The 25,851-nt window shown below is 41.8% G+C and overlaps 1 protein-coding gene across 3 annotated transcripts; it reads left to right on the forward strand.

The window, feature by feature from the left end:
* Positions 1 to 7,116: 7,116 nt before the first annotated feature.
* tfap2c (transcription factor AP-2 gamma (activating enhancer binding protein 2 gamma)) lies at positions 7,117 to 18,322 on the forward strand. Of its 3 annotated transcripts, none has more exons than XM_079510260.1 (8): positions 7,117 to 7,417; positions 8,227 to 8,706; positions 9,079 to 9,130; positions 10,895 to 10,993; positions 12,511 to 12,733; positions 14,892 to 15,010; positions 16,522 to 16,663; positions 17,992 to 18,322. In XM_079510260.1, exons 1-8 carry the CDS (start codon positions 7,370 to 7,372, stop codon positions 18,284 to 18,286), a joined length of 1,458 nt encoding a protein of 485 aa, XP_079366386.1. In that variant the 5' UTR covers positions 7,117 to 7,369; the 3' UTR covers positions 18,287 to 18,322. The 3 variants fall into 3 exon arrangements, with proteins under 3 accessions (XP_079366386.1, XP_079366387.1, XP_079366388.1); XM_079510261.1 differs by having other exon boundaries at positions 10,895 to 10,966; XM_079510262.1 differs by lacking the exon at positions 10,895 to 10,993.
* Positions 18,323 to 25,851: the final 7,529 nt, after the last annotated feature.

Here is a 25,851-nt window from a genome sequence, read left to right on the forward strand (position 1 = left end):
ATGCTTCAAAGCAGACTTGTTGTTTTGGACATGCATGGCGGAGCGAAGGGCAGCTCCACCAAAGATGTTAATGAAGGTATAAGAAAGAGATTCGTGTTGTTGTTGGGATCCCTCATTCATTTCATTGAAGCTTCAGTGGTTCTTCCTGAAAGGAAAGAAGCCCTCGGGTTTATTTATTTCTTGGAATTTGGCGTCAACGAAACTTAAACCTGGAGACCCAGCATGTGTTGTGTTGGGTTCATTTGAATACAAGACTAAAAACAAACGATTATCGTTTATAGGTTTCTGAGTGATTGCACAGCAGTGGATGCATAATATTATAATAATATTGCTACTTTTGATGCAATTTCCATTCGCTGTAGGCAAATGTAGCTATTAGAGCAGGTAACAATAGAATACAGGCATTTTTCAGTTATAAGCTAATGGCTGTAGCAAATAGGCCTATTAATTCTAACACCTTTACTAATATTAGAAAATAGCCTACACTAAATGGGTATACTAAATTATTATTATTATTTAAGTTATTTACTTATTATTTATTTACTTGCATTAGGCCTAATGCTAGTCTATTAATTTACATTTACATGCATTTACATATGTTAATAACTAACTATACCTATACAGTCCTAGGATATTTTAGAATAAAAACAATGGTTTGGTTTGATATTAATAGCATACATCCCAAAGGTTACACATATTCAACACAACTATTTCGTTATGTCATGTAGGCTTATTATTATTATTATTATTATTATTATTATTATTATTATTATTATTATTATTATTATTATTATTATTATTATTATTATTATTATTATTATTATTATTATTATTATTATTATTAAGCATTGCATCATGAGACGATTTCTGCCTGGGGAAAAGTATAGCGATCAAGAAGACGGACAGAAATATAATTGGACTCTCTCTACTCCACCGATAACCAATCAGCGAAGTTTTCTTTCATATTCGGTGACATCATCATCACAGCAGCAACGCCCACCAAAATATAGTAGAGAGAGACCTCATGCCTGCACCATGCAAGGTTCAGCAAGTCCACGGTGTGTGTGTGTGTGTAGTGCGTGCGTGTGCGTGCGTGTGTATGCGCGCGTGCGTGTGTGTGTGTGCGTGTGTGTACGTGCGCGTGTGTGTGTGTGACACTGTGTGTGCGTGTGCCAGCCATCCAGCCAGCAGGGATCTGTAGTATAGGACTGAACATCACTGCTTTGTCCATGAGAGGGAGTCGAGTTTCTTCACATGCAACTCTGCAGCTTCACAACAGAACAGAAGTACACCCCAAAAGCATCGGGCAGAGAGAGAGGGAGAGAGAGAGAGAGAGAGGGAATATTTCTTGACAACTCTCCCATCGTAGTTTTAGTTGGTGCGGTAGTTTAGTTGGCGCGGTAGTTTTTAATGCATGCATCCGTCCCCAAAAAAAAAAAAAAGTTTGACTTCGACCAAATTTGCTCCGCTCGCTTGAAGAAAACAATTCATGATTTTTTTTCTTCATAATTACAGTTCTAGGAAACACAGAATGGGGGGGACGTTTTTATTATTTCCACACAACAGCTCTAAGGTATATTAATGACATAGTAAAATGTTGAAAATGAGTGGAATGCCCCTTTAAGTTGCTGTCTCACATATGCATGGGAGTCCATTGTATTGGTCCAATATTACCACAGGCTATCAATGACTGTCATAAATTGTGTGGTGTAAAATATATACACGTAAATCTATTCCTGGGGGGCAAACATTCAGCAAAAGTAGATCTCCCATAAAACTAAATTTTGACAGATTTGGTGTGTAGACTAGAGGGTCAAAGTAGGGTGTCTGGAGGACTCGGTCAATGAAGTATCCGGTCTAGGTGGCTAAACCAGGGCTGCCGACATTGAACTGTGGTTTGTGGGTCCTCCCCCAGAAACATTTTAACAGAGTAGGCCTACAGATGTAATTTCCTGTGTTCTGGTGAACTTTGGGAGTTTGATACTCTTAGCAGGCTTGCTTTACTATCATTGAAAATGATGGGTAAAGGTTCAGCCATTAAAACAAAAAACGTAGGCCTACAGAAATTATGACTGAAGCCCCCCCCCCCCCCCCCCCCCCCCCTGTTGGCAGCTCGCTCTGGGTTAAACTGACAGAAGATGGAGATGCACATTAATTCAATTAATTCTGAGGGGGTAAATTGACCCAGATGTAGGCCAGCTCTATCTTGAAAACATAGTTGGCTGGTAAAATGTTGCGATTTCTATTTTTAAATCTTGGAACCCAGTTTAACCCAGTACATCCGTTGTCTGCATGCGCAATCATAACAGCAGTAATGTATAGATCCCACCAAAAGAGGGCAGCAGAGACTCAGTAATTTTACCCTGCGATTTTCTTGACACGGTGACGGTAGCCTATAGTATAGCCTACTTATACTCCATAGAAATCTGTACCAGGGAGAACTGCGTGTTTCTCATTAAATGAAAGCTAGACCATAAATAATACAATCACTGTGGCTGAAGATTGAAAATAAACTGTCTTTATCCATCTGCAATTCTGCATCACCTATCATGTTTTATTATTGTTTGTTGTTTACCTTGCTTTCTCCGTTTCTTCTACACCTAAGGCCTATCCAATAGGCCTATATTCTTCTATTTCTACCATTAACACTGCACTATTCAAAATGAGGGTTCTCCCTTAATGCCTGTTCCAGGGTTTTACAAAATACATTTTTGTATACTTGCAATGCTTTTAAGTCCTATTTAAAGAATAGGCCTATTTAAAGAAATAGTAGCCTATCTTAAAAACGTTTTTCTTGGGACCATTTCTATATAAAGTGCTTCAATTTCTTGACTGTTCTATTTATAAAGACGTGTGTTTAATTTTCTGAATTATAACCTAATAATAATAATGCACATTTGAATCAACCTTTTAAGAAATTCCGAGCCTATTCAGGCCGGAGACTGTCATGCATCTGTATATGTCATTTTGGCCGTTTTCTTTCCATGTGTATTTATTGTTTGAATAGCCTGTATCTTATATGTAATTAACAGAATTAGGCAGTGCAGAAAATCCTATATGCCGCCCTTAACCCTTAATCTAAAAAAAGACCTCATTTTTGTCGGAAAAAGCTTGGCTATTTCTCCGTTTTACTGCAAGCCAGTGATTCAGTTTCAGTATATGTGAATTATGGCCTATATATATTCATTTATAAAAGTGGGAGATAAATAAAATGGTATAGGCGGCTGGGCCTAATGCGAACAGTTTTTCCCCCCTAGATGTTTCTTTTTATACTTCACATAGACTATACAATTAGCTTATGCCCTAGCTGTAAACTCCTGTTTGTTCATTTCAGAACTGTTTAAATTGATTTGCGGCTGATTAAAAGCTGCGTCGCGTCTATCAAGCCAAGGTACGTTTATTTAAGGCAAATGCGACGTGGAAGCTGCTCTCTCAAACATATGGCACAGACACTTTGATGTGTTCATTAGTTTTAAGCTAAAGTATTTGGAGAGATCAGATAACCGTGAGCCAGGTTAGGCCTAAAAAGCTTCGGTGGCTTTTTGAAAGCAGATTCTCGGTCAGCCTCGGGCACTGTTGTCTTCAAGGGTGGGATTACCTCACCTTCACATTTCTCAATGCTCCAGAAATCCCACGGGGAATATTTAACCCCTTTCTCTCGCGTCAATATGTTCACATCATGGCAATAAACATGCATTTATTGGAAAGTATATATTATGTTGAAAGTCCTGTAAACCTATATGAGATTGAGATGTGTGTTTATTTTATTTGTTTAAATAAAACTGAACACAATTGGGCCTCCTCCCAACTCATTAGCAGCATGTCATATGTCATTATATATTTTATTTTTTTCATAAATGAAAGTAGGACCTTATCGAACAGCCTACAATTCATGTCAACTGCCATATGCCTTAGAGCTATGGAGAGCTATAAATTAAATAGCACACACACACACACACACACACACACACACACTGACACACACATAGTTGAGTCACACACAAACAGGTTTGGGGGACCCCTGAATATACACGATCTACTTTTTACCATCTCAGCAGACAGACAGAGACACAAGCAGCACAAAAAAGGCTCCTCCGACTCAGGTGTATGTGTGTTCCACGGGAGTGCGCATGCGCGGGCACGCGCGTACACCACCACCACCACCACCACCACCAGGTGAAGTCAGTGAGCATCTAGCCTGAGTGAAGCGCTCAGTGATTCAGTCACTCCGTTAGTGTCCTCTGGCTCCGCTGCTCGCACTGGGATTATACCGTCTGTCTGTCTACAGCAGAATAGCTGCGGAGGATCGAGCCTTTCACACACACAACAAACAATGTCTTTAATGGAGATAAACTGGAGGGTGAGTTCATTGCTTTACATTCAACATTATTGTAGTTATTGTTGTCCGCATTCATGCCTATTTGTGACTTTTTTGGGGGGTATAATATGGCTTGCTCACCTGTTTCTCTTGTCTCTCCACGTCGGCTATATAGTAGGCCAAAAAGCCATATATAAAGAATATAATAAGACACTTTAGAGTTTAATGGCAGCAGTACAAGCAGCTGCCTTATTCATTGCTATACCTGTCATTTAATTCGGGGTATTCTAAATCAGGGTATTTCTTAAAATAGCAGGTATATTAGGTGGTAATGGTTCACAGTCAGTGCGTGTCTGGAATACTGTAATAGAAGTAGCCTATAGTGTATAATTTGTATAAACATCATTTCGATTCATGTGGTTTGAAAATGCAGTAGCCTGCGAGTATAGGCTATATTGTTCCAAGACGCACTGCACTTGCACCTCACACATGCGTCACATCAACTATTGTGAATGTGATAATTGAGGGGTGGTTGTTTTTTAATTCAAACCTCAGCAGCAGCAGTTCAATCAATTCCATCTCGGGAATGAATTGTCATTGAGCTGACAAGCTGGTTCAAATCATCGGCGTCCGACCGAGCGTGTCTAACGTCGTTTAAGTCTCCTCCGATTCTTCTTAATTCTTTTCTAATATAAAGATCATGTAATCAGTGAACATTCGTTTCTGCTTCACGTCACAATAATAATATACAAGCCAAGAACGAACACGCATCAGGCACTGGCAGGCCGAGTTAATCCACGGTCGCTGCTTCGGGTCCGCTGGTTCCCATGGTGGACATGGATGGACAGACGCAACAGGCTATTAGCCCTAAATAAATATACAATAAATCCCGCATGTCTGACCACAATTATTCTGCAAATAATTATTACGTGACAAATAATTATAGTCAGTCGTAATTAAATATGCTATACAATTAATAATATGCATGATGCGATTAAAACAACAACAAGGCAATGTGATTAATAACTGCATGCAGTGCTAATCTTCTATATGAAGGAAAATAAACGTGTGTGTGTGTAATATATATATATATATATATATATATATATATATATATATATATATATATATATATATATAGGCTACACACACATACACTTGTATGTATGTGGTGGGTGGGTGTGTCTAGTTATAAAAACTCCTGGGAGCTATAATAAAAAAACACAAGACAATTGAAAACTGCATGCTAGTTGGAAGCTTTTGTTATATATTTAAAACAACAACAACAACAAACACGACAACTGACAATAGCTGAGTCTCTTTTTTAACAAAACATAAATAAATGAATTCCATTGTCAGCCCCAGTAGTGGGGTCTATATACATACATACATGCATAGTATACATAGTAGACATATACATATCAATGCTTCAAAGCAGACTTGTTGTTTTGGACATGCATGGCGGAGCGAAGGGCAGCTCCACCAAAGATGTTAATGAAGGTATAAGAAAGAGATTCGTGTTGTTGTTGGGATCCCTCATTCATTTCATTGAAGCTTCAGTGGTTCTTCCTGAAAGGAAAGAAGCCCTCGGGTTTATTTATTTCTTGGAATTTGGCGTCAACGAAACTTAAACCTGGAGACCCAGCATGTGTTGTGTTGGGTTCATTTGAATACAAGACTAAAAACAAACGATTATCGTTTATAGGTTTCTGAGTGATTGCACAGCAGTGGATGCATAATATTATAATAATATTGCTACTTTTGATGCAATTTCCATTCGCTGTAGGCAAATGTAGCTATTAGAGCAGGTAACAATAGAATACAGGCATTTTTCAGTTATAAGCTAATGGCTGTAGCAAATAGGCCTATTAATTCTAACACCTTTACTAATATTAGAAAATAGCCTACACTAAATGGGTATACTAAATTATTATTATTATTTAAGTTATTTACTTATTATTTATTTACTTGCATTAGGCCTAATGCTAGTCTATTAATTTACATTTACATGCATTTACATATGTTAATAACTAACTATACCTATACAGTCCTAGGATATTTTAGAATAAAAACAATGGTTTGGTTTGATATTAATAGCATACATCCCAAAGGTTACACATATTCAACACAACTATTTCGTTATGTCATGTAGGCTTATTATTATTATTATTATTATTATTATTATTATTATTATTATTATTATTATTATTATTATTATTATTATTATTATTATTATTATTATTATTATTATTATTATTATTATTATTAAGCATTGCATCATGAGACGATTTCTGCCTGGGGAAAAGTATAGCGATCAAGAAGACGGACAGAAATATAATTGGACTCTCTCTACTCCACCGATAACCAATCAGCGAAGTTTTCTTTCATATTCGGTGACATCATCATCACAGCAGCAACGCCCACCAAAATATAGTAGAGAGAGACCTCATGCCTGCACCATGCAAGGTTCAGCAAGTCCACGGTGTGTGTGTGTGTGTAGTGCGTGCGTGTGCGTGCGTGTGTATGCGCGCGTGCGTGTGTGTGTGTGCGTGTGTGTACGTGCGCGTGTGTGTGTGTGACACTGTGTGTGCGTGTGCCAGCCATCCAGCCAGCAGGGATCTGTAGTATAGGACTGAACATCACTGCTTTGTCCATGAGAGGGAGTCGAGTTTCTTCACATGCAACTCTGCAGCTTCACAACAGAACAGAAGTACACCCCAAAAGCATCGGGCAGAGAGAGAGGGAGAGAGAGAGAGAGAGAGGGAATATTTCTTGACAACTCTCCCATCGTAGTTTTAGTTGGTGCGGTAGTTTAGTTGGCGCGGTAGTTTTTAATGCATGCATCCGTCCCCAAAAAAAAAAAAAAGTTTGACTTCGACCAAATTTGCTCCGCTCGCTTGAAGAAAACAATTCATGATTTCTACTGTGAAGAAACCGTTCGGTTCATCATCATCATACCTGGAATAATTATCGTCTTTTTTGTTTGACGACAAACGCTTTGTTGTTGATTTTTTTGAAGAGATTTTATTCTCTTGTCTGTCAGAAGAAGCGATGTTGTGGAAACTAGCAGACAACGTCAAGTACGAGGATGACTGTGAGGTGAGTGAGTTTCGGCCGATCGATCGGATCGCCACACCATGGCACGGAAAATAGAAAAAGGGGTCTTTGAATAACGTCGAACAACAGTTTGAAATGAATGACAAACAAGTTACAAGCTACAGCTCATGCATTCCTTATTTTTTTTTGCCTATTTCTATTTCACAAATGAGGAATTGGAATCACAGAGTGCACTGCATGGCACAACATGTGAGCACGTTTAGCGAGTGAGACGAACTAAACGTTTGTTAAAAAAATAATAATAATAATAGAGAGAGAGAGAGAGAGAGAGAGAGATGTAATTAAACTGAAGTAGGCGACAGAGAAACGCCAGCCAATGCCCCGTGCGCGCATTTCCAGTTTCCTCATGTGAAAAAAATATCCACACAACCACACAAAAATAACATTATAAAAAAAATATATAATAACAATGTAATAATAATGATCATAAATAATAATATGTAATGCAATATATTGTGTTCTACTATTGTACGTGGCTACTAGTTCTACTACTAAAGTTTGTTGGATGGCCTCTAGTGACCATAAAACATTTTTTAACTTCGTTTTAATTAGTAATAAAAGGGGAACGCGTTTCTTAGCCGAGATCAATGCCAGAAATTAAATAGGCCTAGGCTACAACACTTTTTAATATATATTATTTATTTAAAAAATTCAGACGTCACCTTTGCTGCTAGCACTTTACTGACATCTTGTACTGTAATAAATGACATGTCCGCCATTTTATTATCACCTTCATCAGCACCTGGCCTGTAGTATTTATTTTCTAACCCCACCCTCCACCCGTCCCTCAGGAAAGGCACGACGGCAGCAGCAACGGGAACCCCAGGCTGCCTCACCTCCCGGCGGTCAGCCAGCACCTCTACAGCCCGTCTCCCTCCCTGTCCCACTCGGTCAGCTCGGACTTCCAGCCGCCGTACTTCCCTCCGCCCTACCAGCCCATCTCGTACCCGCAGTCCGGCGACCCGTACTCGCACCTCGGCGACCCGTTCAACATCAACTCGCTGCACCAGCAGTCGCAGTCCAACCAGCAGCAGTCGTGGCCCGGCCGGCAGGGCCAGGAGGGACTCGGCGGGGTCGGGGCTCACGGGGGCAGGAGCGGCCTGGCGAGTCAGATCCTGGGCCTGGACGGAGGCTCCTCCTCGGGGGTGAGGAGAGAGGGCTTCCGCCGGCCGGAGCTGCTGCCTCCTCACGTTCACAACATGGACTCGTCCGTTAGCATCGGCGATATGGGAATGCACGACATGACAGGCCACGGATTAGACGACGTCCAAGTGAGTCCAATGCTCTGGTGTTGGTTTGTTTATTTAGGCCTATTTATTACAAATTAGTAGTAACTATATATATATAATCCATATATAAACCCTGGATGTTTGTGTGAACTCTAAAGTTGGTATCACTTTTTATTTCTTATTTCCCCCGCTTTATTTCTATTTTTTTAGCACGTGTGTAAGACTATTAACCCCCCCCCCCAAAAAAAAAAATAAACAAATAAATGTAAGCATGCATTCATAGCCAATATGGGGAATGGGGAAAGATGTCAGTGATATTTTTTTATGTTTTATTTTATTTTAATAATCAGTCTTAAAACAGCATGTATTGTATTCTACACCATGGCTAATGTCTTCATTTTCATTTTTTATCAGCACGTAGATGACCACAGTATTATAATGGCAGACCAGACAGTCATCAAAAAAGGTGAGTTATATTTTATATATGAACAAAAAGTTAAGGTTATAACAAAAAAGGGGGTGGGGGGTGGGGGGGGACTTGGGAGTCAGGAGTTGAAATGAAGGCTTATATGTATTAGGTCTTTCTTTGTGCATTAAGTATCAAACAAGGATGCAATCATAACTGGAAGGGATTGGAAATTTACTGTAAAGGACCATACTTTCCACTACCCGTATTTGGAAACTTAAAAAAAATATTTGTACAGTGGCATGTCAGGGCATTCAATCAGAGAACACACAGCAAAAAGGAGGAGTGCTGTATTTGTACCTTGCATACAGCACTAATCCTCGTTGCCATCTGATGCACTTAACTAAGCTCGCTGTGATCCTTAGTCTATTCTAGTGTTGAACGTGTTTGAATGGATGCCCAGTGGGAAGAAAAGATCTGTTTAAAAAAAATGGCAGTGTAGCTGACAAGACATGGAAGTTGAGCAATAGGGCTAACAACCCCTGTGTTGAGAAGAGAAAGCTTTGGTTTATGTTTAAGTTGATTAAGCCCGGCACCCGCAGCACTCTTTTCAGCTGAAGTTAACAGCAATTTCTGTGAGTTGATCTTGAAGCTGCAGCCCCAACGCTTGCAGAACCAGCTTTTTTGCTGGGGTGTGGCATATTAAGCCTTATAGCTGCCTGTATGTGGAGGACAGTTCAGTCATTTGTTGGGACATGAATAGTTCCGAAAGAATAAACGAGGATTTAAGCTATGTGTTGCATGACCAATAATATATAAAGTACTTTAATGTTGCTGTCATCCTTAGACAACATTACTGTCTTACTCAGCTCTGTAACCTTACAAAACATATGTCAGTAGCCTATATCAATATAATATCCAATAGGGTCTACCTCATATATCATTCACCGCAAATTATTATGGTCATTGTTATATATTATTTCATTTCCATTATAATGCTAAAGAATTATAATAAATAATTTTGGTTTCTCATTTAATTAATATTCAGCAATATGGGTAATAAATGCAATGCCTTATCCGCGTGAAAGAAAGGGAAAGTAAGGCGCAAATTAATATTACGCGGCATATTCAGTCAGTGACAGTTTGCATAGCACAATAAACAAACCAGTACTTGTTGCGGAAATCTGTGATTGCTCACGGGCATGTATGCTGTAGGGAAACTGGAGTTAGCGTTTGTAAACAGCGGCGTGTCACTCCTCTTAGCCATGTGCCTCAGACGTTAACTATTTTCCTGTCCATATAGAAGAAAACTGTCAAGCATCGACGAAACATTTTCACAAATGGCAGGTCTACAAGCTCGCAACGCGGCATAATGCGACGCGTTGCGAGCTTGTAGACCGGCTATTTTTTCACTGTTTGCCGCACACCAACGTACAGTTGGGTGCCACCGATATTGTCCCTTATCATTTGACCCATTTAGGCCTGACCTCAAAATTTTAAAAAATCCTTCTAAATCCTCCAGTTTTCTGAAATAAATATTTTCACAATTTAAAAAAAATAGCAGACCTACAAGCTCGTAGCGTGCCACTCGGTGGCGCGCTATGAGCTTGTAGATCTGCTATTTTTCAATAGCTAAATTATAACATAATGTTTAAAACACCAAAAGGGGTTCCCGCCCAAAATGGGTTAACTGTCCTTTTGCGCAGATCACGCAAACCTCAGCAAAAAGGAAAGGACAATATCGATGCCCTCCAACTGTACACTCGTACAGGGTGCATAAGTAGTTTAAAACGCTCATGCATGTGTGATTTTATTTTGTCTCAGTATTAGGACTGCGAGGTGGCCGAAACCTTGATCGCTTACAGAGGACTTGTTATGAGGGGGGCATTCTTGCGGGTGAGGATGAAGAGAGTTACCGTTACAGTACGTCGTTTCGTTGTGTAGTTTGTGCTGTATTTGTTTTGTTTTGTCCGGTGAGACTGACTGCTGTCCAGTGCATTGTGTGGGGCCGGGGGTTTTGAACGTTGACCCTCTCTAACCCACTGGGTTTTGGTCCAGGGGACCACCAGTGGTCCTTGAGGGGGTTCCAGGTGGTCCCCCAGCTAAATGATGGAGAGTTGGTAACTAAATGGACCCTTATTAGATCTTTAATAACTTTTGAGAGCATAAAATGAAACATAATTTCATCATTTTACGCTCTCAAAAGTAAAAAATATTGTTAAACATCTGTTTAATTTACAATAAGTCTGCACAATTAGAGAATGTAGAAGACTACTTGTTATTTTGATCAACGTTTGCCCGTTATCTCTCCTATACCACATCAATACGGTATGGTATTGGAATTGTGGACAAAAATCTTACGCAGTGACAACAAAATATTCTTTCGTTTTGGGTTTGAGAAGCTAAAAAACCTCATCAAATGGTGGTCCGACGTGGCTCAAATGCTGAATAAATAATGGGCCTTGATGTGGAAAAAGGTTGAGAACCACTGCTCTAACCCCCACAAACTCGGCTAACATGAGGTAGTCCATTGAAACGCAGGGAGGGACGTGGTGGCATGGACTGGCTTGAGCCAAAGCTGTGCTGTGCTGTGCTGTGTGCATCATCATGAGACACTGAGGGCGTATAGTAGCGTACAGCAGCATGATGTGTGGACGAGGATCTGTCTGTGTGTGTTTAGATGTTTTCTGTGGAGGGTGTGTGAGGAATGAGGGACTTTTCTGCTGTTAGGGTTAGAAACCTATGTTGGGAAAACCATGACATTTCGCAAGCCTCGCAAGTTCTATTGTTCTCCGGAGCATACTGTACATTTGCACCCAGTGTACTGTAAGTAAAGGACATAGTTTGACTCTTAACTGTGACTCAGGCTTTGAGTTTATAGTGCTCCCAAAACCCACGTATACAAACAACAACAACACTGTGGAGGTTGAAGGTTCACATAATGTAAAGGAGCGAATTAAAATTCACATGATAAAGGAAAAATGATCCTCCTCTTTGGCCCTTTCTTTCATCACCTGAGGACGCATCTGTGTGACCTTATATAGCTTTTAACCAATATTTTAAACTTTAGCTGTTGAAAAAATAGCAGATCTACAAGTTCATGAGATTGTAGTTTTGAAAGAAATTGCAATTTTTTTAAAATAGTGAAAATGTCGCACACATCATTGAATATATATTATTTCACAGTGAACGTTTCTAACTTGAATATGTGCTTCTGGGGGGGTCCCTGGAACAACATATTTCCAGATGGGGGTCCACGGCCAAATACAGATAATCTTGTGGGTCCTTGACATGAAAAAAAGTCTGAGCACCAGCGCACCACAGATACGTTCTTTCAGAAAACCGTCAGGATTTGGAAGACATTGTGTAGAATCTGGTCTCAGGTCTTAATGGGTTTATTAAGCTCACTCACGTTCTCTCCACCTCTCCTCTCCATGCAGGTCCCGTCACTCTTCCCAAAGGCCACGGCCTGGGCCTTCCCTTCCAGAAGGAGTCTTTAATGGGCTGTGTGCAGAACCCCACGGAGGTGTTCTGCTCTGTGCCCGGTCGCCTGTCCCTGCTCAGCTCCACCTCCAAGTACAAGGTGACCGTGGCCGAGGTCCAGAGACGCCTGTCGCCCCCCGAGTGCCTCAACGCCTCGCTACTGGGAGGTGTTCTACGCAGGTGAGACCTCGAAGTGTTCTCAACAATGACAAACGAAATGGACTGGTATTACGTCCCCACACAGAGAAATGGACTGGTATTACGTCCCCACACAGAGAAATGGACTGGTATTACGTCCCCACACAGAGGTTTTGATGTCTCTAATGCACCGGTTTCCCCAAACATTGGGTCGGGACCCATTTGTGGGTCGCGGAAACATTTTTATGGGTCCCTTATCTTTTGTTTTCTACTGCCCTGTATTCCATCTTCATTAATGGCCGCCTGTAGTCTATTAACCAATTAACAAACCATAGGCATGCAAGATGAGAAGCAAATGTTCACTGATCCGGTGCAACTGACAGAGAAAATGTTTTGCCATTTCAGCATGTTTCAAATATTGTCAGAAATGTACTAAAAAGCATTTGTGGCAGTTTCTGAATATATAGTTTGGCCCACCAGTTCTTTGCAATATTAGATATTTTTGTGTGGTCTTCTAACTTGGCTTTATTGCCTCCTTTGGGGATACAGTAGGTTACATCAGAACACTTGGCAGTAATGTGAAAGATGGGTTGGTACTGAATGCAAAGGATTGTAGTGGTTTTATCGATTCTGTTCATGTTTGTGTGCGTGCGTGCGTGGGTGCGCGCATGAGCGTGCGCACGTACCGCTATGTTTATTAGAGTTGAGATTGGGGCTGCAGCAGGGTAACTCTTATTGCAAGAGAGAAGATGACCTTATGGCACAATTTGGTCATACCCTGAAGAAGAGCATTTTGATTTGTCGAAACGTTGATGGCATAGTTGATAGCTATACGAGTTGTGCGTCCTCTTTTCTTGTATAACATAGCAGTCTTACAACCATGTGGACCAGAGCTCTTCCACTTGTCCACTGTTAACCGTCTACCCGCCACCATTAATTAATAGCGTACTGCCAGGGTTTTATCGCGCGTAACACTTACTTTGAAGAGCCAAATATCCGTAACCGGATGTTACAATGACAAACTGCTGTGTGTCGTGTCATGACCGGTTGTTGTTGTCTCGGTCGGTGGTGGAAAAACCCGACCGCGAGTATCACTGCGTCTGCTATAGGCCGTTGAAAACCCTTGTTTTCACCATGAACGGCCCCCCTCCAATGTCGTTTCTGAGATACAAGGCTTTGAATGCAGGGTTTAGAATGGAAGTGGATGCGCGCGCATCTTCAAAATGGCCGCGGCCACTGTCCCACTTTGTGTTGTTGCGTTAGCAAATAGTAGCTAACGATACGATCAGGATTAAAACATGGATTAAAGAATGTAAACCCTGGAACACGAAAGTCTCGTGTTTGGCGGGCTAGGGTACTCATTTAACCCTCCGTGTTCGCCGTTTCTGGTGTTAATTCTAGCACAAGATATTCGTTCACACACAAAACAGAACATTTTAAGTAGGTCATATAGTTATGGGGGGGGGGGCACCAGAAAGAGAAGAGGAATAAGGGATGGGGGACAGTGTTTCTCTCACGCTCAACACACACACTCACACGCACGCATGCGTGTACATGTCTAGAGATGCTGGTGCCATGGAGTGCGAGAGTCACCCCCCCCCCCCCCCCCACACACACACAAAAATATAAAAAACGAATAGGCCACACAGCAATAGAGAATTTGTGCTATGTATGCGCGATGCCGCTGCTTCCGTTTGTGCTGAAGCATCATTGGCGGCGGTGTTTGAGTCAGGAGTGGTATCCGGGACCTGCTCGTGTTTGATTTATTTGTTTTTCAAAAGTGTATGATGAGCCCTCGTTCAGGGGTGACTGCGCTGGGCGAGGTTCTCCTCTGACAGGCTATTTGAAAGCACTTCAAAACTCTTGAGTTTGGCTGAATGTGGAATGTAGTTAGGCAGTGGTTGAAAATGTGTAATGGAATGCGTCCGTTCTGTTCTGTCATGTGTCCCCCTGCACCGCAGGATCCTGAGTTTCAATGTAAATAGAAATGGACAGTAACGATACGTGTACATTTTTTACACACACACAGGGTTAAATTAACAACATTTTACAAAGATATGCTAAAACTAATGACGAATAACGTATAGCAAAAAAACAAAATAAAAAAATAAAATACACATACCACAGAGTATAGTATAGAATATGTACAACAGTGAAAAGCTTACATGTGTATATAATATAATGTATTCCTCTTCCACAGAGCCAAGTCAAAGAATGGTGGCCGTTCCCTGAGAGAAAAGCTGGACAAGATTGGACTTAACCTGCCTGCGGGGAGACGGAAGGCAGCTAATGTCACTTTACTCACGGCACTAGTAGAAGGTATGAGCTGTCACTCAGTACTCTGCATATTGGCTTAGGATAATTTCAGTCACTGGGAAATGGGAATGCAGCTCAATTATGCAACATGTGCTGCAAAGTATTTCCCCTGCTTAGCATGCATGCCTGTATATACTACACCCAGGACGAAGAGGTTCCATCTGTCTATGATATTGTTTCAAATAAAGGATATAGTATGTTAAAGGTTTTATATGTTTATTACCATGTTTATTACGTCAGTAATATAGTGCAGTACAGGGCAGTGCCAGACTCATTATTTGTGACATTTAGTCTGTCAGTAGCAGCTATCCTGTAGTGATTGTTTCAATTTTGACTGAAGTCAATGACTGAGCTATGTCTGTCATCTGTCTTTGGACCATCACAGCAGATATCAAGGCAGAGATTACTTCATTTTCTGCCTTGCTTTGTGACTTTATGACATTATCGGTTGCACACCCACAACTAAAATACTGTATGCGATCTCTTTTTTCTCCTTCACATGGCCTGGGACTAGTAAAAATCGCCCATATTCTAACATCCGTCTCAGTGATGTGGATTTTAATTCAGACACCTTCATCAGTCATACCTGGGCTAGACAATGACGCATCGTCATGCTCGTGATATCACTTCAATCACGTCTACCTGCCCCAGGCTAAACCAGAATATATATATATTTTAAAAAAAATCTCACTCTCTCTCTTTCTCTCTCTCTGCAACTCTAATCTTTATAAATGGTCTGATGGTTCTGTGTAAGAAAGAAAGACTGGAGGCGTGTGTTATTTAGAGACCTTCAAAGCTGAATTAAGGCTTGTTATCCTGGTGTAGCAGCTCGCCAGGAGCGCCGGCTGACCTTAAAGCTTGTGCTTCTGAATAGGCGTCCGCTCCGCATCCTCCAGTGATGTGCGTGTCTATCAATAAGCAGCGCCGCTATGTTGGCCGCCACTGGGCTCTCGCCACTTGCATTTCGACCACATAAATCCATTATGACCATGCAAGTCAAGTCGCCCTGAAGACGGGGAGGGATATATTCATCTCGCTAGCACCTCCTCCTCCCCCGAGCAAGAACACGGAGCACAGCTGATCATTCTGCGCTGTGCTCTCACTGCTCTGCCGCCTCATCATCAGCCTCTAAATGGGTTGCCGCTGTTAGCGGCGGAATGAATGTCTGGCCAAATTGATGAGGTCTGTTGTCTGCCTGGGACACGGCACCATCCTAATCCTTTGTCCAGTGGGGCCCGAGGACATGCGGTGATGATGAATGTTAATGTTAATTACCTAAATTTCGAATTTCTCTGCGGCGGAGAAGAGTTTTTGGAGCACACGCTAATGATAAGGCTTTTATGGCCTTGAGATTAAGCGAGCCCCCAGTGTTGTTTCCCCTCAGTGTTTTCTTGGCATCACAAAACATTCTTGGCTTTTTCTTCTTCAGGGATTGGGTTTGTCTGTGATTAGTCTGTCGTTTTTTATTACAATATGTATATTTGATTTTTTTCCCCCTCCCCGTTTTTCAATAGGTGAAGCGGTTCACTTAGCACGGGACTTTGGCTACGTGTGCGAGACCGAATTCCCGGCGAAAGCCATCGCCGAGTACCTGGGCAGGCCGCACGTGGAGCGCAACGAGGTCAACTCTCGCAAGAACATGCTCCTCGCCGCCAAGTAAGTGACAAAACTCCTCCCTTGATGGTGGTATCTAATCTGCATAAGAGCCTCTAGCTATTCCCCCCCCCCCCCCCCCCTCCTAAAATCAAAACTTGGCAGTGCCTGCTAGCCAAGTTTTGATTCGAGTTGACAGATCAAGATATTTCACAAAGATTTTGTTCATTCACTGATTGTTTTAGCAACTTAACGATTTCCCTGTGATTTCTTTGGCTTATTAGCTACGGTTCAGAGAACTCGCTACTTGCTAAACTATAAGAATGGAAATGTCATCATGCATGAGGATTTCATCTTCAGCTCTCAAGTAGCTACGTCAGTTGAATCACTAGATGATAGAGGCTAGACTTCAACCTTCACGTCTAGTACATGTTATAACACCATTGCATTTGCAGTTGTGGAAAGCAACTAAGTACAGTCACTTAAGCACTGTACTTAAGTACAATTTTGAGGTATTTGTACGTTACTTGAGTATGTAGAATTGTCTGTACTGTTACTTCTACTCCACTACATTTCAGAGGCAAATAATTGTACTTTTACTCCACTACAATTATTGGAAAACCATAGTTACTATTACTTTGTCGATTTTGATTATCAGTACAAAACATACAGTAACCACCTTCAGCCTTATACACATTTCGGCCATTTGAAAATAGCCGATCTACAAGTGAGCTTGTAGATTGGCTATTTTCAAAAGATGTTTATACATTTGAAAACTTGAGACTGGACATTCTGCATAGTGAGTCTGAGTACTTTGTAGTTCTACATTTCGATGCCAATACTTTTGCACTTTTACTCAAGTGCATTTTGAATTCCGGTGACTTTTACGTGCAACAAAGTAGTTCCACATTGCAGTATTGATACTTTTACTTAAAGGTTTCATGACATACATTCTCATTAAGTTTTATTTTTCGTTATTCTTTTAGGTTTTCTGACCTCAATTACACCCCAAAAAACCTGAACTTGTACATTCAGTGGATTTTCTGTGGTCTGGAGTTTTCTCTGGGGGTTGGAAGCCTTTTTGAGCTGCAATGAAAATGGGCAAAACATCTGCTGGCAAATCCCATTGACATGATATGGGATTTGCAGGCTGTGACATCACAAACAGCAGGAATATCACTTGTTTGAGCCAGAAAACCCCAGACCACAGAAAACCTACTGAATGTTAAAAGTTGAGATTGTTTGGGTGCAATTGAGCTGAGAACCCCCCCCCAAAATAAATTAAGAAAAATTACAAAAACTTTTTTTTATGTCACAATCCCTTTAGCAAAACATTTGCAAGTACTCTTTCCACCATTGACTATATTTGACATCTCTCTCCACCCCTTCAGGCAAATCTGCAAAGAGTTCACCGACATGCTCACTCAGGACCGCTCGCCCCTGGGAAACTCTCGACCGGCGCCCATCCTCGACCCCGGCATCCAGGGCTGCCTGACCCACTTCAGCCTCATCACGCACGGCTTCGGCTCGCCCGCCATCTGCGCCGCCATGACCTCGCTGCAGAACTACCTGAACGAGTCGCTCAAGCAGGTGGACAAGATGTACCTGAGCGGCGGCGACAGCCAAGGCTCGGTCTCGGACAACGGCAACAAATCCGCCGACAAAATGGAGAAGCACAGGAAATAATAATGAGACCTTTTCACGGAAGAGTGTTCATGGACTTCAGAGCCCCCTAGTCACCCCCCGTCAATCTCTTTTACGACCCACCCCAGCCAGCCCCCTGCCCCCTCCTTGTCTGTCTGCCTTTTGGACTATTTTCAAATTGCTATTTACTAGTTTTGGCATTTTGGTAACAATAAGACAAAAAAAGGTTGTCGAATAGATGGGGTCACCATATGTCTGTGTCCACAGCCTGTTGGCGGTGTGACTGCCATGGGGTGCCCGATGGCGGTGTGACTGCCATGCGGTGTTGCTATCCAACACATCTTATGGAACACAAACCCAATTGACCCCCCCCCCCCCCCCATGGACTGATTACTTCTGCATTGCTATGAATGGAGTGTATCTCCTACACATTAATTCCTGTGATCAGCACCTATGGTGAACGCCCACTGACCGGTCACAGCGAGAGCTTCATTCAGCAGGACTCTCCACAGCAGCACATCACACAGCGTCTGTGTAGAACACCGCTCGGTGGCCCGGTGTGTTGACGCCAGAACAGAACACAACAGAAAGCAGACTGTAATTTTTCTTCCTTCTTCCCAGAGGACATCATTTCAAGATGAGTTGCTGTGGCTGTGAATTCCTCTCCGATTTGTATCCCACCCCCCCCCCCCCCCTCCCACCCGTCTGGAGGCAAATCCACTGATTTCCTGTCTCTTCTGTGGTGCTCACTCACATCCCATTGGACTTCCAACAGAGACATTTTTTTTTAAATACGGGAAAGACAGAGAGAAGAAATGTTACTTAATCCTTTTCCTCGTGTGTGCTTCTGATTTCTTCTCTCTCTCTCTCTCTCTCTCTCTCTCTCTCTCTCTCTCTCTCTCTCTCAATCTTCACAACACCAAAATGGGTCCAGTATTATCGCTTTGCTTTTGTTCATGGCAGTTGTTTCATACCGTAGAGCTGAGTGACCGAAGAAAAAGACATGAGAAAACATTGACAATTTGCTTGTCACTCAGTCTGCGTTCCCCCCAGAAACCAGAGTGTTTAAAGTACAGTTTATCATGCAAGCCTTTTCAGTGTTCGTGTGGCTTAAGGGCAGAGCAATGCTTCCATCTCCTCTGTATTTAAAACAAGTCTTTAAGAGTCTTAGTCCATTGGATATGTGACACATTTAGAACTAAAAGAACCCCATGTAGATGTCAACCAACCAGCCAATTCAGTCCTGCCAGTGTACGTATGTATGTGTATGAGTGTGTATGTGTGTGTGTGTGTGTGTGTGTGTGTGTGTGTGTGTGTGTGTGTGTGTGTGTGTGTGTGTGTGTGTGCGCGCGCGCACGAGCGCGTGTAAATGTATATATTTCTTTCTTTTAAAACAAAACTAAAAACGTCTTTCTAATTAGACATTGAATTACAAACATAGGATTTTATCCAGTATCTTGTCCTAAATGTAAATATTTTCTAATTTATGTTGTAATTTAATGGGCTTGTGTAAATAATGGTATCATTCTGGTGTATGGTTTTTATGATGTGTTAAACTTTTATAAATGGGTTAGTTTTTTATCAGGTAGAGGTTAGGCAGTGGGTATGACATACTTTTTGAACATCTGTAAAAAAAAACAAGTTGCAAGGAAAAATGAATAAAAGACTCAACCCTGACCTTGCTAACAATTCAGTTATTTTGCCTATTGGTACAGACGCACACACGCACGCGCACGCACGCACGCGCACACACACACACACACACACACACACACACACACACACACACACACACACACACACACACACACACACACACACACACAGAGAGAGAGAGAGATTTTGTTAATAAAAGTGGTGATAGTGTGTGGAATTTCTTTTGAGGGCCTAGTCATGGGTTTGAATATTCCATTAATAAACATCAAAGACAAAATCTCAAACTAATGGGAACAGTGGCTATCATTATCCACGCTCATGTAACCACAGCAGTAGACTATGTGTGGGGATAGTCCACTAAAGCAATGTGATGTGTGAAGACATGTTGAGCTAAGAGCAGAAAACAACTTGTAGTCACCCATCCCGTTCCATTGCTCTAGTCTTGGTGTGCCGCGAGACAACTATTGCCATTTACAACAGGGGTTCTCAACCCGTGGGTCGCGACCCCTCGGGGGGTCGCCAAATTATTTTAGGGGGTCCCCAAATTATTTAAAAAAAAAAAAAAAAAATGTTTTTTAATTTTTTTTCACGATTTTTCAAAAATAGCAGACCTACAAGCTCGTAGCGCGCCGCTCGGTGGCGCGCTATGAGCTTGTAGATCTGCTATTTTTAAATAGCTAAATTATAACAATGCTTAAAACACCAAAAGGGGTTCCCGCCCAAAATGGTTTAAGGTTATTGTAGCAGTCAATTTATATTGGGGGTCGGAAGGGGGCGGGGCGGGGGTCCCGAGACGTTGCCAAAGCATTTCCGGGGGTCTCCGGCCAAAAACGTTGAGAACCCCTGATTTACAATACAAAATAAGTTACAAATGAACTTTAATTTACAATATCTGTACTTTGTGCACACTCATCTATCAATACAGAGGCAAATTATATAAACCCACAAAATATTTAAAACATTTTCAACATGGCATCCCTATTTGGGGCATGAGCTGAACATGTAAAATTGTAATTTGAGAATTGAAACAGTCCAGGCTGCGTTTAAAGCTTGTCGATCCACATATTGTCGCTATGAATACAGGTGTACCTTTAAGATTTGGACTTGCCCTGCATCTGTATGCCTTTGGTACAAACAGTTCGAAAATGACTTTATAAGGCTCGTTTATCTGTTGAAAGTTGAAACTTCCATTTTCTCCATCTGTGCAGGTGTGTTCTTGTGTCGCTGTGTAAATGAGGTCCCTCTCGTGTATACCTGGGCTGCCAGTTTCACAACAACAGAGGACAATTCCTTTGAAGTGTGTGTGAGAAACAGAGGGGATGGAAAGTGCGGATGGACTCGACTTGTTGAGCAAGGTTGCTTAATCATCACTTTACTCAGTCTCTGCTGATTCATGTGGCTTGTCTTTGTTTGTGTTAAAAAAAATGACACACACAGTCACACACGCACACGCACACACACACACACACACACACACACACACACACACACACACACACACACACGCACGCATACCAACATGGCTCATACTAGTACGTCTATGTTGGATTTGTCACACAGGAGGATTTATGAGCACACCAAAGTGCTGCTCCAGCTATGACGGACTCCACCAAACAGATTTATTGCAGAATGTCCATATTCGTATTGCACTTCACTGAAATGTAGGCATTTTATGTGTACACACGGGACGCCGCTTCACTGCTTTGTGTGTCAATCCAGTGTTGAGAGATGTTTCCCAAGCGGAACGCACTTCTGTTTCCAGTGAAGGTGATTCAAAACCAGAAGTGTTACATAACATCAGCCCCCCCCCCCCCCCAACCCACTCCACCAGCACATTATCAGTGCCAGGCACGTTATCATGACACACAGTTTGCGCTGCTATTCCTCCTAAAAGCAGTTATATAGTCGACGACTGGGCCTCGGCCGACCGAGCTGCACTCTATAGGCCTACTGGAGAAGAGGCATCTGCGGGAGTGTGTCACACTCATCAGACTAACAAGTAGCAGCCTCTCCCCTCTCTCTCTCTCTCAGAACCTGTCTAACCAGAACTGTCAACCTGGTGGCTCACAGCCCTGCCAGCGGTTAACTTTAACTGCCTTCAGTTACTCAGATTAGGCTCTTGCGTGGGGCTGTGAGTGCGGAGAGGAGGTTGGGGCTTGGGGGGACTTGAGCTGCTTCTCCTCTTTTAATGACCAGTTCAACACGAGGCATTACTTAAAGGCAGAGTATATTCCCCCCCCCCCCCCCCCCCCCCCCCTCCTCCTACCAGTGGTCGAAAGTTATAACTAAGTACATTTTCTTAAGTACTGTACTACTGAGTATTTCCAATTTCCAATACCTTTACTTCTCCTGTACTCCACTACATATCAGTTCCAAATATTGTATTTTTACTCCACTACATTTCTTTGACAGTTTTAGCTACACGGGTTACTTTGTAAATTTGGATTATTATTACAAAACATACCGGTACATTAACCACTTCAGCCCTATACTATAGTATATATAGGCTACATTTCGGCAATTTGAAAATATCCGATCTACAAGATCGGATATATAGATCTGCTATTGTCAAAAGATTTTGATACATTTAAAAACTCAAAAGATATTCTGCATATTGATTACTTTATAGTACTTATTGGTACTTTAAGTACATTTGATGCCAATACTTCTGTACTTTTACTCAAGTAAATTAATTTGAATTCCAGACTTTTGCTTTTAGGCCTACTAAATTCCGGACTTTTATTTGGAGTATGGAATTATTGGAATAGGCCTACTTCTATATTGCAGTATATATTGATACTTTTACTTAAGTAAATAATGTGAGTACTTTTTCAACCACTACCCCCCCCCCCCCCATCCTCCTCTCTCTCTCTCTCTCTCTCTCTCTCTCTCTCTCTCTCTCTCTCTCTCTCTCTCTCTCTCTCTCTCTCGCTCTTTGTGTCTCTGTCACACTGCTTATTGTCAGCTGTGTCACATCATGCCGGTGGTGTTTGTTATGAAGCTGTAGCCGCGAGGTATTCGTCGACAATAATGTCCTGTTTACTTTCCTCACCTCTATTGTCTGCAGATCGTATCCCTCCGAGGAAGGGTTTCTTGTAGATGTGCCCTGTCTGTCTGTCTGTCTGTCTGTCTGTCTGTCTGTCTGTCTGTCTGTCTGTCTGTCTGTCTGTCTGTCTGTCTGTCGGTCTGTCTGCTGCACAGTGTGCAACCGTGTATGCACTATGCAGCATGTCAAATCTGGATCTGCTCCTCGTTTGGCAGGAGGCAGATGATGCAACACGTTGTTTTGTTTTGTGTCTTATTGGGCCTCTCTCTCTCTCTCTCTCTCTCTCTCTCTCTCTCTCTCGGGGCAAAGGAGACTTTTGACTGTTAAATGGTGTGGACATTTTTCTTCCACTTTCAGTCAAAGCAAACCTGAAGACGTATTAAGCACTTCTTAAATCCTATAACCCCAAGTATTCAGGGCCTATTAGTTGACCATATAGCCCCCCAGGGCTCTGTACTAGGTAACCCCCCCACCCCCCCACACCCCACCCCTACTGCAAATCTTGTCCAGTGAAAGTAGCTCTAAATGTTAAACTAAATGTTAAACTCTGAGAGTGTACACTCTCAGAGTTTAACTAACATTGATTTTACAATATACAAACTGGGGTCTCAGATAGAAATGCCATAAAATGGGGGTCCGTAGCCTATTGCATTAAAATGGGTGAGAATCACTGCTAGAGCCGTAAAAATCTTCTCTTATGGGGGTCCCTGGCATATGTTTTCAAATGGGGGTCCGCGGGGCTAATTAGTGTCAATTTGGGGGTCCTTGACGTGAAAATGTTTGGGAACCACTGCTATATGTGGTTAAACCAGTGCTTTTCAGCCCTTTTCATATCAAGGCTCCATTATTTATTCGGCATTTGAGCCACGGACCAGCATTTGACAAGATTTAGCCTCTCAGACCCAGAACTAGAGAATATTTTGTTGTCTTTGGATAAGATTTTGTCCACAATTCCATGCTGTATTGATGTTGGTACCTTTAGGAGAGATTAAGTAATGCATAAATGAACTTAATGGACCTGTACGGGTCCATTTGGTTTCATTTTACGCTCTCAAGACTTAAAGATCTATAATAAGGGTCCATTTGGTTACCAACTCTCCGTCATTTAGCTGGGGACCACCTGAAATCCCCTCAAGGACCAGTGGTCCCCGGAACCACTACCCATTCTGGGCGGGAACCCCTGTTGTAGGGAAACAGAAATAAAATGGTGAGCATTTTATTTAGAAGTTTCAGCATGAAACGCTGCTCTGAAGTTTCTGAACCAATCAGAGCGTTGCATCCCTTCAGGCGATGGGATGGTAGCTATGCTACACGCAGGACGCATGGAGTGTTTGTTTACAAGTCAGATAGTCGGCCAGCTGTAACAGTTTACTGATATGTGGCTTATTTCTACCCTATAATGTTTTCAGATACATATTTTAGCGTGATGATTAAGTTGAAACCGAGTAATACACTGTCTGGATCTTGAATGGGAATACAAATGGAGGATTTCTGTAATCAGTAGCAGCTGTGTTGGACAGTGTTGGACAGACGTGCAGATATGGGGAATCAAACGGGTGAGCTTCATTTTTATTGGCTTTTATCAATGTGGGCCTAGACACGTCATCACGCAGTACGTTTTCGTTTTCAGGAAGTAATTCAAATTCGATTTTATGGACTTTTGATATAAAAATACACAAAAATGAAAATGTACCCATTTTTTGGCATCCATTGTTAGGTATGCTCATATGATGACCACGGATGTGGTCTAAAAGTTCAATAGCTAAGCATTATGTTGTACTTTAGCTATTGAAAAATAGCAGATCTACAAGCTCATAGCGCGGCACTGTGTAGATCGAGCTTGTAGATCTGGTATTTTTGAAAAATCGTGAAAAAAGCGCAAATCTTTGAATATATATTCTTTCACAGCGAACATTTTTAACTCAAATATTTGCTTCTGGGTGGGGGGGTCCCTGGAACAATATATCTTCAGATGGGGGTCCGCAGCCAAATACAGATAATTCTGGGGGTCCTTGACATGAAAAAGGTTGAGCGCCACTGACATAGAAACATGGGACATTTCTTTAGAATCCTCAGGTCTAAATGGGTTGAACATATACTGAAGCATGCAGGGACATTTATTCACTCCAAACAATGATCTCACCACCAAGTCTTCCAGCGCCACCAGTAATACCATTGTTTTACTTTAATCGGACTGACATCTACCGAATCATAGCTTAATTCTCATGATTGGTTCCTCTTTCTTTTCAAGTAAGGGCAAAGATAATAACTGATCCCCCGAAACATTTCCTCTCCTGTTTGTGTGTGTGTGTGTGTGTGTGTGTGTGTGTGTGTGTGTGTGTGTGTGTGTGTGTGTGTGTGTGTGTGTGTGTGTGAGACGGTATGAGTGATTCACCCAGTGATATACGCTTGACAGAGATGGGAAAAAAAAGTCTCCACGTGAAGCAGGTTTAGACTTGCTCGTAATAAGCTCACCTGTGCGGCTTTATTGCCTCTCCTTGAGACTATATCGTATGCTCCTTTTATTTTCATGGATCATCATCATAACTGACGTGCTAATATAGAATCATCTTTTTGATCTCATTAGGATGCCCAGAGCCTACTTGTCATCTGGGGATTCACTGAGCTGTATAAAGTAGTCGTATTTCTTCTTGCTCTGACTGAGAGTATGTGACCTTTTCTATGTAGGTCACAGCGTGTCACATGACCAAGTGTTGATTTCGTCGACTAATAACTATGACGGAAAAAGATGTTTGTCGACTATCATTTTTCACTGACGAAAACGAAGATATGATGACTAAACCTAAGACTAAATCTATTAACAATTTTGTCAATAGATAAAAATAAAAACTAGACTAGAATGTTAGGAAGGGACTATAGTAGACAAGAGAGCCAGTATAAGTCA

Source organism: Electrona antarctica (genome assembly GCF_951216825.1).
Source record: "Electrona antarctica genome assembly, chromosome: 9".
Classification (NCBI taxonomy): domain Eukaryota; kingdom Metazoa; phylum Chordata; class Actinopteri; order Myctophiformes; family Myctophidae; genus Electrona; species Electrona antarctica.